Source organism: Thunnus maccoyii, chromosome 11 (assembly GCF_910596095.1).
Source record: "Thunnus maccoyii chromosome 11, fThuMac1.1, whole genome shotgun sequence".
Lineage (NCBI taxonomy): Eukaryota > Metazoa > Chordata > Actinopteri > Scombriformes > Scombridae > Thunnus > Thunnus maccoyii.
The window spans coordinates 21,982,420-21,999,258 of NC_056543.1; the positions used below are offsets into that span (position 1 = coordinate 21,982,420).

At 39.5% G+C, this 16,839-nt stretch overlaps 2 protein-coding genes across 4 annotated transcripts in view; one reads left to right on the forward strand and one right to left on the reverse strand.

Annotated features, from left to right (window-relative positions):
- Positions 1-11,490, forward strand: part of st6gal2a (ST6 beta-galactosamide alpha-2,6-sialyltranferase 2a) — a 64,946-nt gene extending 53,456 nt beyond the window's left edge. For all 3 annotated transcript variants that reach the window (XM_042426614.1, XM_042426615.1, XM_042426616.1), the window contains one exon: positions 7,616-11,490. In XM_042426614.1, the coding sequence (XP_042282548.1) occupies positions 7,616-7,863 (248 nt within the window). In that variant the 3' untranslated portion in view covers positions 7,864-11,490. The remainder of the gene's footprint in view (positions 1-7,615) is intronic.
- Positions 3,793-16,839, reverse strand: part of tmtops2b (teleost multiple tissue opsin 2b) — a 29,542-nt gene continuing 16,495 nt past the window's right edge. The window contains exons 2-4 of the mRNA XM_042426618.1: positions 16,113-16,438; positions 11,550-11,783; positions 3,793-5,510 (exon numbers count right to left, since the gene is read on the reverse strand). Of these exons, the coding sequence (XP_042282552.1) occupies positions 5,295-5,510; positions 11,550-11,783; positions 16,113-16,438 (776 nt within the window). The 3' untranslated portion in view covers positions 3,793-5,294. The remainder of the gene's footprint in view (positions 5,511-11,549; positions 11,784-16,112; positions 16,439-16,839) is intronic.

The window sequence follows — 16,839 nt, forward strand, 5'->3', positions numbered from 1 at the left end:
AAAAAGGATACTAAGCAACCAGTCATGTCGACATTAATTTGACCGTGATTCTGATTTTTAATTGTAATGAATTATAATTTTATAGTTGTACTGGATGAATATGCTGGTGTTTATATGCTGATGTGTGCTTGTACATTTGTCTGTATAATCGTCAGTGTGATTGAGACTCTGTCATGGTGTTGCATGTAAATTCATGTTTTTGGTGTCTGGTAATTGTTCTGTGTGTAACTGCCCAGGGACTGCAGATGGAAATGAGCTAATAGCTAAATCTGGCATAAATCATCTCTTCTCATGTTGAGATTAATGTTTTTGTATCTTGTTTAATAAAGACTACTACTACTACTACTACTACTACTACTACTACTACTACTACTACTACTACTACTACTACTACTAATAATAATAATAATAATAATAATGGAGGTCTCTGAGGTTCAGATAATGTTTAGGCAGAAGTATCAAACAAGCTCAAGCACAAGCAGCACACAGGTCAGTTTGACCTTGAAATTCAATGTGCCCCCTGTGAGGCGTAGTGAGGTGGGAGGTTTATTCAAATGAGGCAGCCCAAAGAAAGAGTTGTTGGTATTTTGGTGGAAATAGGAGAAGTTGTGCCTAGAATAAATATCTCAGAACGACATCTGTCACTTAACTGGAATATTACGTTAAGCAAATGCACAGCATTAACAGAATAATGCTTAAAATGTAAACAAACCATTTTAATTAAACACTCCATTCAGTAGATGCATTTCAGTCTGCATTAAAAAATAACATTTAATCTGATTAAAGCAGGAACGTCTGTAAAGCGGTCTGCATTTATGGACATAAAGAGTGATTCTTTCTCTGCGGTCCACAGCTGATTTTATTCTGTATGAAAACCTTCTCCCTTAGTGCAATGTGATTAAATCACATGCAAATGACACCAGGCTGCTACAAAATAACCACACACATCAGACTGGTCGGTTATAATGGTATTCTTTTTATGTGGGACACATCAGATTACCAGAGCTCATCAATCTTGTATGTCATTGCCTCCTTCCCAACTATATTTTTAGCAAAAGTAGCATTTCATGTTTATTTGTAATTATGGCCACAATGACAATGCAAACATGCTGATGTTTAGCAGATATAATGTTTGCTATGTTCCCAATCTTAGTTTTAGAATGTCATTAGTTTTTCAGGTTCTTAAAACCACAAATGTGAACCCCATGGTGGCACTAGAGAAAAGTCAAGGGATCATCAAAGCCATTAGGATGTCTGTACAACATTTCCTGGGAATCCGTCCAGTAGTAGTTGAGACATTTCAGTCCGAACCAAAGTGCTGGACAGACTGACCGTCCCTAGAGCCGATGCTGTTAGCATCGCTAAAAACTAAAAGTGGATATTTGGCAGAAAAAACACACAGAAAAAATCACATCACAAAAAAAAAAATCAATTATGGTAACACACCAGTAGACTAACATACATATATCTACTGGTCATCAGTTTTTAAAGCATATTTAAAGCATCAAAACAGAATAGAATAAAAAAAACCCCAAAAACATTCAACCATAGACGACATCAGGTGATTTCACATGAGCACAATTTAACTGCAGAGGACAAACAGGTCACTGTTTGATCATCAGCTTTCATTAAACATGGTTAAGCAGACTGGCTGTATTACAACCTTTGCCCTGCGTTGGTTCTCTGGGATTGCATGTGACTGTATTCTGGTACACTGGAGTAAATTAGTCACCGAGGTGGCTTGAATGAAAGGCAGCAGGGCTTCACATTGAAAACAAGACCTACTGAATTTTAAGGCTTCACTGCCTACATCCTTATTAATGAAATGATGTCAGTTATATTGTTTTCATTGTACTTATATGTCAGCCTACACATATTATTAGACTGCTTTCTGTGAAATCTGTTATATGCAGTTTGTACAGATTCATTTTAACCCAGCTGTTAGCAAGAACCGGCCTTCAATAAAGCACAAACACAGTCCCCCTTGCTGTTGTTAGGGATTTATCCATTATTGAGCCTGTATTGTTGTTGTTCACCCACTGCTGAATGACTGCAAATGGGCCTGTTTTCTTCCAAACTCATTATTTTACATTATATGGCAGCCGCTTTTGTAGAAAGTCGTACAAAATAAGTCCATTAAACCTCCACACTGTAGAAACAAAAGCTATTGTTTTAAAGGAAATTAGTAAGTTGGGTGTTGGTTGCTCCTCTAGTATTTGGATGTCATGGCTTCATGTTAAATAGTGGTTGATGTGCAACTCTTTTGTCTTTGTCTTTCTGAAGAAATGAAAGGTAGTCATTAAGGCTGCAAGAGGGAGGAGAGGCACTGTGCACTGTTGGCACAGATGCCACAGTGGGTTTATGCTCAAGACACAGAAGGAGTTGTAGCACTGTCACAAGTCAAGCTTTGCCTGCCAACACTTGATCATTTCACTTTCAGATTAATTAGATTTTTTTTTCTGTGTTTATGTTCATGTGTTAATGACCATAATGCCGTAATGGCTGATCCAGGCGGCTAGTTTCTGTGTTACTTTTGGTCTGACTTGGAGACAAACGTTTGAAAGGATTCATGTAAAAATCCGGTTTCCCCAAATCTCTATAACAAAGCTGGCCAAGTGCAAAGTGAGCATGACCCATAGAGCCACAATGGCCGCATTTATGGGAAATAGATTGAAATAAACCAAAATGATCCTTTAACTCCTCTTTTAAAGTGAATAATTAAGCAGTTTGCACACAGTTTTATAGCACTGTCTAGGCATGTGAGGTTTCCAAACATTTCATGGATTCATTGTTGTCAAAGTGAAAATATCACACAATCTCTGCTGCTCTGTTTCACAGCCATAGAGACAGGCATGACACGTTCATGCTGTTGATGATTAGAAAAGGGTCAGAAATAAGTTGGCAGTATTCTGACACATCAGAGCCTCCCGTCATTTTCAGAAAATTGCCTTTTTCTCAGAGTCGTGGAGTTCATTGTGTTTTCATGCCGCCCTCACAAGAACCTCAAGTCTCTTGAAATACAGCAAGACAAAGATTCTCTTCCACAGCGATGATATTTATTAGAACAATGAAATACATACCTGTCCCTTAAATTCACTTGGGGGTTGGTGAATCTTAAATTAGCTTCCAGAAGAAGCTGAAGTCAGATTGTCAGAATACACATTTGGCCTCCCCGCAGTGAGGACAGCCGCCGCTGCTTCTGAGTGATGCAGCCGCCTGTTGAGAGCAAGTCTTGTCCCTATGAAATATGCTTGATATTTGCAAGATGTCGCCACTACTGTACGTTTGTCTCATTCCAAGAACAAGAGCCCTTTTTCTCTGGTCTTGCATGCTGTGGGCAAAGGAGAGAGAGGTTCTAAACAATATATCGACTGCTGTGGAAAACCCGCACACACACGTTCAGGAAGCTTTTGCCAATTCCTCAACGTAGCTCTTGTATCACAGCCGTCTGCTCAGGAGCGGGATGGGTTCCCATCAGCCGTCAGCTTGGTATCTTCTTGGCACGCCATTATTCTTTGGCTGGTCATACAGTATATGTTGTCTTCAAACATCATGGCTTTTATCCCACCTCAGACCAGTGTGGTAAAGTGGTCTCTCCCCTCCTGGCATGGGAAACTAAATGCAGGTGATATATAAGCCATTTGGCATCCCATATCCCCCTTCCTTGTGGTCGCCTTCCCTCAACCTGATACACTGAAATATACCTACTTTTTAATTGAATACAGGTGTAAATAATTGTCTCTCTCCATGACTTCTGATCAATTTTAATGTACAAAAAACATGCAACAGAATCATGCAATAATAACACAAAGTAACCATATCAAAAGAGGGAACAACACAAATACACATATAGAAATAAATAAAATAAATGCCAGAATGAGGTTCAATTTAGATTAAGTTCTTAGTCTGAGCACTTTTCGGATTCTGCAACATTTACAGTCATAGCAGATAAGAGGGTGAAGTAAGAGGAGGAAGCTAAATGAATACATCAATCCACTGAGGACACTGATAGAAGACGCACAAATCTATGATTGACTAGTCTTGGCATTTACAGCAGCGCAATGACAAACTCACAGCAACAGAGAATAGGCACTAGGTTTTTGTTTTGGTGGTGGGGGAAAAACACAATCAGGATTTCAAAAAGGAATTCAGCCAGCATAAAATGTATATTTGAAAGTCATTTTGATCATTAAATGCATAATTTTTTTATTGACAATGACTGGCTCCAAACAAGCTGTAATGTCATAAATCATGCTTGTAGGAAAACACCGTAAACTCAGACTTATGGTGAGCATTGAGAAACTGTCCACTTACAGCAGATGAGTGTGAGATCAGTCTTCTAGTGTCAAACTCTGCACATACATCATTCTGCACAGTGAAGCTCAAACATTCAAGTGAAGCAACAGTAAGTAAAACACATTTTTGAGAGGAGGAGGGACTTTAAACCTCAAAACATATTGTAGTTAATGTGCACCCGGACTTGTAAATTCTCGTTAAGAAACAAGTGTCTCGACCATAAATTCTCGAACCTTCATTGTCACCCTGATTCCAATGTGATAAAGACAAAATGTGCTTTGGAAATGATCAAATTGACAGGTACGTTCCTTAAAACTAATGTACCTCATATAAACCACATAATATATGAAAGAAATACTGGACACATAGACTTATAAAACAAAGGTTAAATACACTATATGGCCAAAAGTAGGTTCGTGTCCATGTTAGTGAGGTCAGGGGCAGTTTTTCTTAATGCTACAGCATTCAATGATATTTTAGACAACAGTGTTCTTCCAACTTTGTTGCAACAGTTTGTGGAAGGACATTCCCTTCCCTCTTCCCTCTGGGAAGAATTGGACCTTATCACCTAACATCAGTGCTCGACATCACTAATGCTGTTGTGGGTGAATGGGAGCAAATCTCTGTAGCTTCCAAAACCTTCTGAGAAGAGTTGTCCGCTGTTACAGCAGCTTATTAATGCTGTGGTTTTAAATTAAAATGTTTGTGGGTGTAATGTTCTTTTGTCCACATACATTTGGCCATATTGTGAATTTAAAACACACTTCTACAGATGTTTTGCACATTTTTGTGTCTTGTACATGTAAAAAACTTAAACTCTCGTGACACAAAATGAATCCTTTCTGTACAAACACAAGCTCACATGTAAAGTACATTTACTTTCTAAATGCTTTAGTCCTTATTCTTCTGTAATTCATGTTGTAAGTGTGGCCTTAAAGATGAGTTATTCTGCTTCATCATGACTTGTTTTCTGTCTGGTCATGTGGAGGATATTCGGCTCAGGTCGGGAGCTCAGGGGGGTTTGTGTGCTTGCTAGCCGGGGTGCTGCTGCACTGGTGGAGGGCGTCAGTGGAGAGCTGGGCGGTGCAAGCCACCGTGTTGCTGTAGACTCTGCGGTTAAGCTGGATTACTGTGGTCTTGGAGGGCATTGAGGTGTTGCAGTTGTCCGCTGACCAGTGATCACAGTGAAACAGAATCAGGAAACACCTGTAGAACTGAGGAGGAGATGGACAGAAAGACATTGTAAATACATACCTGCTCAAAATTAGACAACTTTAGAGGTAGATTGACCTCGGATTCACACTTTCAGAGAGGCCGTTGGTACAGATATGTGTAGAGTTTGAAGAAGTCATGCTTTAGTGCACTTTCATGTTCTCACAGACAACTGGTACTGCCGCTCGGGAAGAGAAAATGGTCCCCTCGTAGCCTGTTGCACTGTTAGAGTAGGCAGCCTCTAACACTCTTAGTGGTTAGTTTGACCTTCGAGGTATTTTAACACATTAGTTGGGAAGTTCTGAGAGCTGCTCTCTAAAGAATAAATGCTTGTTCGGTGTTTCCTGAATATCACAAGGGAATGAGTCATGATGCCATTTTTTTTTCTTCACCTTATGCAAATTAAATTAATTTGCATCAGAATTAATTTGTAGCCCTTGAAGCAGGGCTTTTTCAACACTGCTTGCACTTAAATGGGACACATTGATGAAGATGAATGCAACAAATGAAGTAATTTAAAGGTGCCTTTTGTCATGTAGTTTTTATGCTATTTTGGACATTACTTTAGCACTATTTTGCTTATTCTAATGACTTATCTACATGTGAAAATGTGTAAAGCAGTCTAAAGTAAATGGAAATAAAACTGTGGAATAAATTACAGAAAAATGAAAATTACTTTAAAAAGCCTCATGATAGTGTGACGTGTTACTGGAAAAACATGTTTTCATTGCCATTTGATTTGTAGGATTGCGTTGTAAAAGCTAGCAAGATTTCTAGTATACATAGTTACTGATGAGAGTTTATTTTGAATTATTCATATTTTATATGTTAATGTGTTTTATAAGTTCTAGAAAGGAAAATTTGAGGAAAATTAGGTGGTCAAACTTCTGGATCTTATTAAGAAAACGTTGCAGTGCCAACTGGCTCACAAACAGAAGCACCATAGAGAGGGCTGTAACTAAGTAATTCAACACACGCCAACATGACCAGCTTAACACACTCCAGGAAGAATTTGGCTTGGTTATTTGTGAGTTATCAAGCTGGAAAACAGCAGTGGAGAAGGAGGAGGTGTGAGCAGAAAAACAATTATCAGAGAGAAAATGATAAACAGAAATCAACAGCGAGGTACAAAGCAAGGTGGAATGAAAAACAACGAAAGGTAACAAAATGTTTGCGGAGGCTAACTGCTCTTTGTGATAGCAACATGTCACACGGTGTGAAAGGGACCATGCAGAGCCTGCTGAGGCAGGCAAACTGGCCGTCTTCATTTATTATGTATTCAGTTCTATTTTTTATCTTCATCTAAAGGAGGGTTTTGCTGAGCACGCATGCTCTTTTTCAGCACAACTTAACTTCACATTTACACTTTACTACCCATTGTAAGTGTAGTTAGTTAGGGTTATCCCTAACCCTTTACCTTCACCAAAGGTGCACATGTAGCAGGCTTTGAGGAAGACTGTCACACGCTTCCTGGTTAGATTTCCCCAACTGAGATTATCTATCCGTAAGGTAGGCTGTGTACATGGGTAGTAAGCTGAAAACATTTGTTTACTTTGCAAGACCATACAGTTATGGTCAAATTAATTAAATTACATGAAAAAAAATTGATCAGAAATCAATCATAGCCAATCCAGTACGTCAAGAATTGCCCAGAGCAGCTCAGATTTCATGAACTGATAATGAGACTGAATTGCCATATCTATCCTGCTGTTGTAATTCACAGTTGGAAGCTGCAGTAGCAATTGCGAACTGCATTTAAAGCAGCTACAATCAATACTTTTTATATTTAACAATGGATTACATGACTACTTGTGTGTGAAAGGGGTGGCTATTAATGACGAACCAACAATGATCTGCAGAGCCTTTCAGCATCGTTTTACTCACTGTTGTGGTTTTACAGCCTGCAGCTGTAATTTTTTTGGTTCAGCTCTCATCAGCGTTGTTCGCCTCTGTAACTATACTTGTCTTGGACTTAATGTTGTATTGATTTACTGATGTTTAAAGGCTCAATGGATTAGTTTGCAGTCAATGGGTTTTAAAGCAATTTTTAAAAAATATTATCACCTGATCTGGTCTCTCTCTCTCTCTCTCTCTGTTGCCATTGCAGGAATCCTCCTGATGATGGCGCTGTGCGAGCAGGTGCACGTGTATGAGTACATTCCCTCCATGAGGCAGACAGACCTGTGCCACTATCATGAGCGTTATTACGATGCTGCCTGTACACTGGGTGCCTACCATCCCCTTTTGTATGAGAAGAGTCTGATCCAGCGGATTAACACAGGTCCTGAGAGCGACCTCAGGAGGAAGGGACGGGTCACTCTACCAGGCTTCAACACCGTCAACTGTGACATCTGAGATATGAAACCTGATCCTCTGAGCCCAGACACACACATATACTCTGGCCTTTACTGGCTGACTAAGGGAGAGGTGCAATAAAGCCACTGGAGACAAGGAGGCTGGAGATTACAAGTTTCAAATTAGACCGGTGAAGAACATAAGCCATAGCCCTTCAGGGAGGGATCAACATGGAGGCCTCTGTAAGAACTTGTTTTCATCAAGATGTTTTACCTGACCAGAGACTGGCAGGAAGAGTCTCCAAGATGGGTCAGAAAAAAGACACATCTCTCTGCTTTAGCTGAGCCACGTTAGCTGTGGAGCTGACTAGGGTAGCAACAGATCAATGTTTTTAGATAGACAAGTGAATTTTCAATAACTGGGTGTGTTTCAATGGTGTAAAATCTGTGTTTTTCAATAGTTTGGGCGGTTCTCCACTTAAAGGAAATGCCACTGTTTATAATGGTGGATATTTGTGACTTTTTTTTTTCTTTACTGGTCCAAAGGGTTGTGAATAAGCAAAGAAGTCATCCACGCTGAATGTCATAAATGCAACACACACTCATGAATATACACATGCTCTTTTACATGAAACACATGCAGAACACACAATGTAAAAGACAGTTTCAGTGTTTGACTGTCATATTTTACATCGCTCTGCAGCAGGTGTTCCTGTTTGACATTCCTCTGGTATCTCCTTGGGACATCAGAAGTTGTGTTTTGTGTTGTCATGAGGGGTTTTTTCACATTACTGATGTTGTTAAGCTCAATACGAAATTACTCTCCTGTGCATGCCACCTAAACAACCAGCAGGTTGTCACTTATTCACATGATTCCTCTTTCACTGTCAACAAGCCTGACTCTCAGTTTAATGCCCACAGGAAGGTTTTCTCTGGTTTTTGGATTCATCTCACTTACAGTGCAGTAATATGTTTGTTTTTTTGTTTTTTTTAGCTGAAGGAATAATTAAATCAAAGTAAACGGGGCCAAAATGGATATCCAGAACTAACCGGTGCTCAGAACAGCCGTAACCCTGTGCCTAGTGGTCAACTGAACACTTTCCTCGGGTTGCCTTGTGACAGTTGAGATACATGCAGTGCACACTGTGGCAGGACTGCAGTACCATGGAGTTTAATTGCCAAGAGAGAGGTGCGGAGCAGTTGATATTGCTGAAGTGATCTGTATCAGGGGATTCTCATCTCTGCCTCAGCAGCCACCAGCCCCTGTTTTCGACAGTCAGTTCACTCTTTATTGAATGTAATTTTACAACTGCGTTTGAAGGCCAAACCCCCCTCTGAGCTCACCACTGAAGTTTGCGTATGTGCAGCTCATTGCAGGGTTATTTCCTTTGTTTGAAGCTCATTTCCTACAACTATAAATGTCTCATATTTCCTGAATCCTCTAATATTGGTCTGCACCTGTCCACAGCTCAGAGTGGAGATGATTATAAAAGAGGAATGTGAACCAGTAATATCATCAGATTTGCTTCATCTCCGGCTAGGATGATTTTTTTTTTTTTATCTTTACCGTGAATCAGTGCGGCTAGCTCAAGAGGTATTTGTTCAGTGTAGGGAGCGAGATTGTTTGTGTTCTTTGCTGCAGACATGCAGAAAAATCTTGCCTATAAGAGAGATTTTTATTGCAACATTGTGCTATTCTCTGAAACGTACGTGTGCAATTGGTGGTGGTTTGATAAAACATGTCACGGAAATGTTGCTTTGAGTAGTCCGATGTGCGCTGAGGAAGATGGCTCTGTAGTAATAGTAGTAATAATACGTAGATGATTCTGGGGCTTAGCATAGCTTTCTATTGACTAGGACTGGGTATCATTCAGAATTTGTCAATGCCAGTACAAATACAAAACCTGAGCTCATGATGACAAAACAATACGCTTTAGAAAACCTTTTTTCTACAGAAGTTTTTTTTTTTAAACTTGTATATTTGATTTCTTTTTAAAAAGTACCAAGCATCTGACCGAGTATTTGGTTGCAGTTTTTGATACTTGACAGTCGGGATGGGCTATATGGATAAAATCTTGTATCATGGTACTATATGTATATCATGATATACTCGATTTTCTAGAAATTCAATTGAGAAACTTTATATAGATGAAATAACCAGATGGGTTTTTGACTAATTCAATGAATTAAATACATTACAAACGTAGGTACTTCATCACATTGATGCAAAATGTCTATAGATTCAAAATTGGCATAAAGCAGTTCTTCTTATTGATTAACAGTATTTAAAACTAAGGCCTAATACAACAAGATATATTAGACTGGGAGAAATATCTGACTATTGACAAGTGGTCTCAAGGTGCACTACATATTGCCCAGCCCTACTCGACAGTTTCTGATACTCGATGTTGTGGACGCATTTCGCTCAGAATGTAACAAGTACTGAGGTTTGATACCCAGCCCCAGTTTGGGGTGGATTGTAAAAAGATTAAAAGATTCTTGGAACAAGGTTCCCGGTTAAGTCAACAACTGTTACAGAGAACTGTAACAACATTGTTTTTTTTGTTTTTTTTTAACAAATGATTTTTAAAGCTTAAAGAGATTCCGCGTTAATTTTGAATCATGCAGTTCCTTTTAGCTCTGCTGTAGGTTTTCGTTTCTCTGCCAAGATAAACGATCAAATGTTTTATTGCTTGTGATTGTAACACACTGAAGGTGCAAAACCCTGAATATATTGTACATGTATATTTCTAATAACTTAAATTACTTTCCAATGCACAGAGCATGCAAATCAGGATCAGGGCTAAGAGTCTTAAACTGTCTGTGCTGTACTGTGCTGCAAGTAGACACCATTGTCATTAATGTTGTGAGAGGCGATTGTGCTATAAGTTTTTTTTGTTTGTTTGTTTTTTTTTCCTTAAGTGGTGTCTTGCAGATTTTAATGCATGCTTGTGGACGGGGAAATCACATTCAGCTGCGGTGCAGCTATTAATAGTTAGTTTAGGGCACTTGATAAAGTGCAATGGCTTCTGGCATCATCATCTTTGCATCTTATTATTGTGCCAAATTCCATTTTTAATTACGTCTTAGTGAGTGGGTTAAACGTGGGATGAGGACTCAGAGTAATAGCGGGACTTCTAAGGTGCTATTGTTTCTTTCTGAGATGCTTAAGGTAGAATTTAATAACATTTTTAATCCTGGTTAAGAAGACAATTTTACTGTCAGTATTTAAAAAAAGGACATTGCACACAAACTCGACAGTTTATATTTGACCAGTGGCGAAGTGGTGAGAAGAGAAAAAACTCTGTTCATAAAGTTTTGCCCTCACAGCCTCTTTCTGTCCACTCTTAACTCTTGAGGCCTATTTTTTACATATTGTTTTTATTCCGTGGGAAATGCTGCACCACACTGCCTCTGAAGGATTGTTAACATTTAAGTTTTATTTTCTACATCTCCCTCCTGCAGTATCCCTGAAAAGAGGATATGAGGAAAAAAAGAAGCATCCATGAGTGAACACAATAAGAGTGAAGGTCCTGTTTCACTCCCAACAGCCTTAGGGTGTTCCTCTTGACTTTGATTTGTCTTCTTATTACACTTGAATTGATATTTAAATAGACCATTTGTATGATTTCGGCTGTTGTAATTTGTCTTTTTTTACTGTGTAAATAAAGCTGTTGTACATGTCAAATTCTCCTTGACTTTGAATTTATGCAGCACCAAAGAATGACATGCATGTTGCTGACTCACTTGTTTGTTCATAAGTATATAGATGAGAGGGTTGATGACTGTGCTGCTCTTGGCCAGCAGTGAGGGCACCACACTGGCCACAGGACTGATGATATTGGGCGGGCCGAATGTTGCCATCATGGCCACGACACCGTATGGCATCCAGCACAAAAGGTAGCAAGCTGCTGTGGTCAGAACCATGAACAGTATGTGATACTCTCTCCTCCGGGCTGCAGTCTTGCGGATCTTACCCACCTGTGGATTAAAATCAGAGAGAGTTGGTGACACAAAAGTAAAAAGATCAAGCTGAGATGCCTTTTGATAGTTTAGATCCTGTTTAAGGTCCATCTCCACTCAAAAGAGGCTCTTTTAAAGCGTAACACTTTTGATTCATTTCCAACCTTCCAGGCAGCTGCTGGTTTCCTTCCATTTAAAATCAACCTTCAGAGTCTTAAAACTTGCAAACATGAAAAATAAATGCAATGCTTTACAAGCACTGAAGCTTGTTTGTGCATTCAAGGATGCTCTTACATGGGAGGCTGCTGCTGAGAGACACTGAATGACGAAGCAACACTGATAATTCAAATTCAAATGGGGAAAAAAAACATAATGAATGTAACGTCTGTCTTATAAATCATTTTTATCAGCGTCTGCTTTCAACTTCATTATCATGCAACAATAACAAAAGCGGCCATACACTATAGTCTTTGTGTCAATGTTTGAAAATGAACCGTTCCTCAGGTATGGAGGAAAATTAACGAGAAGACTGTGCAGGTTATTTTTACCCAGCACTCCCAAAGATTGTATGGATGTGTGTGCACGTCCTGATGATTGCCTATACTTAAAGAAAATACTGTAATTTAAAGTCGATCTGGTTTCTAAGTAATTGAGTGGGGAAATGGAAAACCACAAGTACAATATATACAGTAATGTGAAAATGTTTCAGGCACTTTAGATGTTTAGATTCTTATCCATCATGCAATACCACCAAGGAAGCATCTGATTGGTCACTAATTTATTCTACAGCATGACAACGACCTTAAACATACAGCCAGAGTCATAAAGAACTATCTTCAATGACGAGAAGAAAGAGGAGTCCTGCGACAGATGGTATCGCCCCCACAAAGCCCTGATCTCAACATCATCAATGACCTTCCTCCCTCCCTTTGTGCTTTGTGTGTATAGCCCGTCACGTTTAGTCTCCCATCAAGAACAAGACACACAAAGTGCTGAATAATTCCACCTGGCCCCAGGTTTCGTCAGCTATGTGAGCACAATATAAGCTACAACAATGAAGATATTAAGACTACATTTTGACAGGTGGACTCTCTGCGAGACAGAGGCCATTAAGAAATAATGCAGGACCCACCTTGTACTTTAGTTGTGCAAATTTCCTTATAAAATTGTAATTAATCAAATTACAAAAAAAAAAAAAAATTGACAAGCAGTGAACGCCCCCTGGAGCAGCCTTTCGCAGCTGGTAATTCAGCCTTGTCACTGAGTGCAGGATTTCAATACAGCATGCCTATGCTATGCACACAGAATGACTACTAATAGGAAAATCTGCATATGAGTGTTTGCGTAAAAATGGTACAGCAGTTTAAAAAAATCCCTTACACTAATTGCCAGTAAACACATATAACAAATGTACTTTCACTATTTGTCTCTTCAGTAATGTGTATCAGAGTCCATCTAACTGTATGGTAATCCTAATCCCATTAAAGGTATCCTAACATCCCTTCTTCACTCACAAATGGCCTCTCTTCACCCTCCTGCAACTCTTATGTTATTGGGGAAAATTAGAAGGAGTTGTAGAGTTTTCCCTGCTCGCTGCATGACATTCTCTAATGCTCTACATCACCCACTCAGCCCAGTAATTTCTTTTAAGACCACCACACACTTACAGCATATTATCCTAAATTTTAATGACAACCAGGGTGTAAATTGGGCCAGAGCCAGCTTCCAGAAAGTTTTCCTGAATGCACAAGTGAATGAGATTGAGCCTTTACTCAACAAGAATTTTGAAGGACCACTTTCTGATTCTGTAAATTGTGTGAACATACATTACCCACCAAAGGATAAGGCTTTATGGAGCTACATAATAATGACCCTCATGCTGTAAATCACATATCTACTGTCAGTAGAGTGTTTTGATTTAAAGACACTGGAGCCATTTCCCTGATTCACGGCCTCTGTAAACATCACTGTTACGTGATGTCCACAGTCTCCTGCTCATTATTAATGTCTATTTTCATCCTTTCTTTCCGAGTTCAAAAGAGAAGAATAGTAGAGGTGTGATGGCAGGATGAGCATAGAGGACACTAGTTTTCCACTACATCTTAGACTCTCAGCCAACCAAGTCCAGGAACCTCATGACCACCGACATGCACCTGCCTTTTTAAATGGTAAAATGCAGCACTCATTAAAATAAGATGCACTTTGTAAGCAACCATGACAACACTGTCATTTAATCATAAAAACTGAAAAGAAACTAGACTTCTTACCGTGTCTTCTGAATTAAATGGTTTGAGTACTAAATAACAGTGGAGTCACAATTATTATAACTAAGTAATTGTTTCAAAGAGTGATTGAATGAAGCTAATGGAACTGAAATTAAACTGATTCAGCTAATGTGAGGCAATTATAAGTGAAGAGTACTTTGCGAAAGCTGCTTATTGATACCACAGAGTCATTCCGAACAGAGAATAAGATTTATTTAGGAAAGAGCCATCTGGCTCGGATGGAACAAGTCTGGTGATGACAGTAGGAGTGGGGAATGTGCTCCACTGGGGCATGACAGCAGTGTCAACACTTACTCCTCAATCTTAGAGGTTTTATTGGCTGTTTGAGTTCGTGTGCTGTACTACTAATCGTCTACTAATAATCTTTATTTGTATGGCACTTTAAAAACTGACTTCCGAAGTACTAAAAAAAAAAAAAACGTTGGATTAAAACGACTGAAGAAACAAGGAGATGTCTGAGTGGCTTAGGCTTTGTCACAGCAGCTGATCTTTCTGAGACGTAATGCTGTGATAATCCTCTGCCCTGCTAACCCCTCTGCTCTGAGAATAAATTTAAATCACTGCCAGTGTAAAGGATTGAATTTACTCAAGGAAAACAAATGTCTCTCCCTAAAACTCAAAAAACCTCCAAGCACCAATCGCTGCCATTAATACTTTAAACGTGTAGTCAAGCTGCATAATCTCGTATTGTCCCTGTAGATGGATCCACTTACACTGTTAAGATAATTTTTTATTTTTTTTTGTTCAGTACAGTCCCTGAGTTATTTTGGGAAGTAATGCACATAGTACTCACTCATTTTATCTCATGTATTTGAAAGATATTTAGTTCCTCAGTTTGCCTCATGCCTCCTTTATCTGTAGCTGATAAGAGTATTGACCCTCTCTGCAGGGCATGTGTTCACTCATGGATGCTTGCATTGTGCAAAAGCAGTATCTGCAGGGTCCTAGCATGACTCTTTTCATTATTGCACTATAAAGCAGTCAGAAAAGACTACTGTTGATAGTTTTAGAGCAGCCACAGTAAACTACTTCCCTTATCCTGCTTCCCTAAAAACAACTTTAAGTAGCAAATGCCTTTTTTTTCCAGACTGATTTTCATAATCCCACGTGAAGTAGTAAGTAATTTCTTTTTCCTTTTATTGAAGTTAGACAATTGAGCAGATAAATGCAGATACTGAAGCCCACCAGCTTGTTTGTAAGCATGAACTAGTGTGAACATGGCCGCGCTGCATTCTCAAGTGGTACTACTGACTTCTCTGTGATGGATATCTCCTTGATTTATGGACTGTCACCTAAACCTAATATTTACTGTTGACATATTCAGCCAGAAAACTCAACTCAATCAAACCTCATTGTAGCTGTGCTGAAAATTGCATTGATGTCACATCATTGCTTCATGTCATCTGTCAACCTCCCTCAGTTCTGCTAGTGATGTGTGTGAGATTTTGCTATGATTGAAAGAGAGCCACTCACTGAACATCCTGTCCAAGAGGTCCCTCTATGGATTGAACTTGGCTATATGGGACATGTGGATGGTAAGATGGCAAGAAAACCTTTCAAGATGTATCCCAGCTTTCAACAACGGCTAGCTGCCCACCCTGAAACAATTTATCAGGTGTGTTTTCAGCTGTGCAGTCAAACTGAATGGAGGGGGGAACAAACCCTATATGTCTGGGTTACTAACTTCGATTTTGGGATATATCACCCTCTCTCACTGTGGGGCAAGAGACAAGCGTGACATCCCTGGAGGGTGTTCATGCGTTCATTCATTTTTGATGCAGTTTCCGAGGATGTTTGGACCTTTTTTTCCACCTCAAAGATTGGACACTATTTTCAAACCATTGTAACTGAAATAAATTCAAGCTGACTGCAGCTGCTGTTCTTTGTGAATAAGCAAAACTACAAACTTATTTTAGCTACATCTCAAGCCTACAGGGTTTGTTTGTTTGTACTTAAAAGATAGATTTTTGGTGTAGGAGCAGTTTTTAGCATAAATTATTTACACACACACACACACACACACACACACACACACACACACACAAACACACTGTCTCTCTACCTGTTTGACAGCCCAAAGCAGCCTGCCATAGCAGTAGATCATCACCAGGACAGGTAGACCCAGGCAGAAAATGAAGAGGCAGATGATGTAGGCGTGCGACTGGGCCGTCCGAACCGTCCAGGACACAGAGCAGCTTGTTCCTGCCCCCTCTATGTCGTAGCTGCTCCACCCCAGCAGAGGAGGCACCGTCCAGAACAAGGAGTACAGCCAAGAGCCCCCAACGGCCATCAGGGGCTTACGGTAGTTTGGCCCACGCTTGTTGTACACAGTCAGAGTGCTGTAGCGGTCGTACGAGAGGATCACCAGAGAAATCAGTGACACAATACCTAAGAAAGGCAGAGGGGTGAGAATGGGCTGCTGTAAGTAAATGGCACATTAGAATACAATAGAATACACTTTTACTGTCAAGCAGGGTGGAAAATTGTCTTTGGCTGAACAATACATAAAAAAGACACAAAAACATATAACATGTTGCAGAACAAATACTAAGAGAGCTCCATTTGAAACAGGGCACTATACAATACTAAAAAGCAGGTCTTGAGGGACAGTAGAGTTTAAAATGATAATACTCTTGGAAAGACTTATTAAAAACATATTTCCTTGTCTTAAGGAAGGCATCCAATAATGCCTCCCAGATTCCTAAAGGCTCAACCTGAGTAAGTCAAGGATGAAAACTGCCAGAGCGCTTCTGGCTTTCATTCTCTTCCTTACCATGTATACAGTAGGT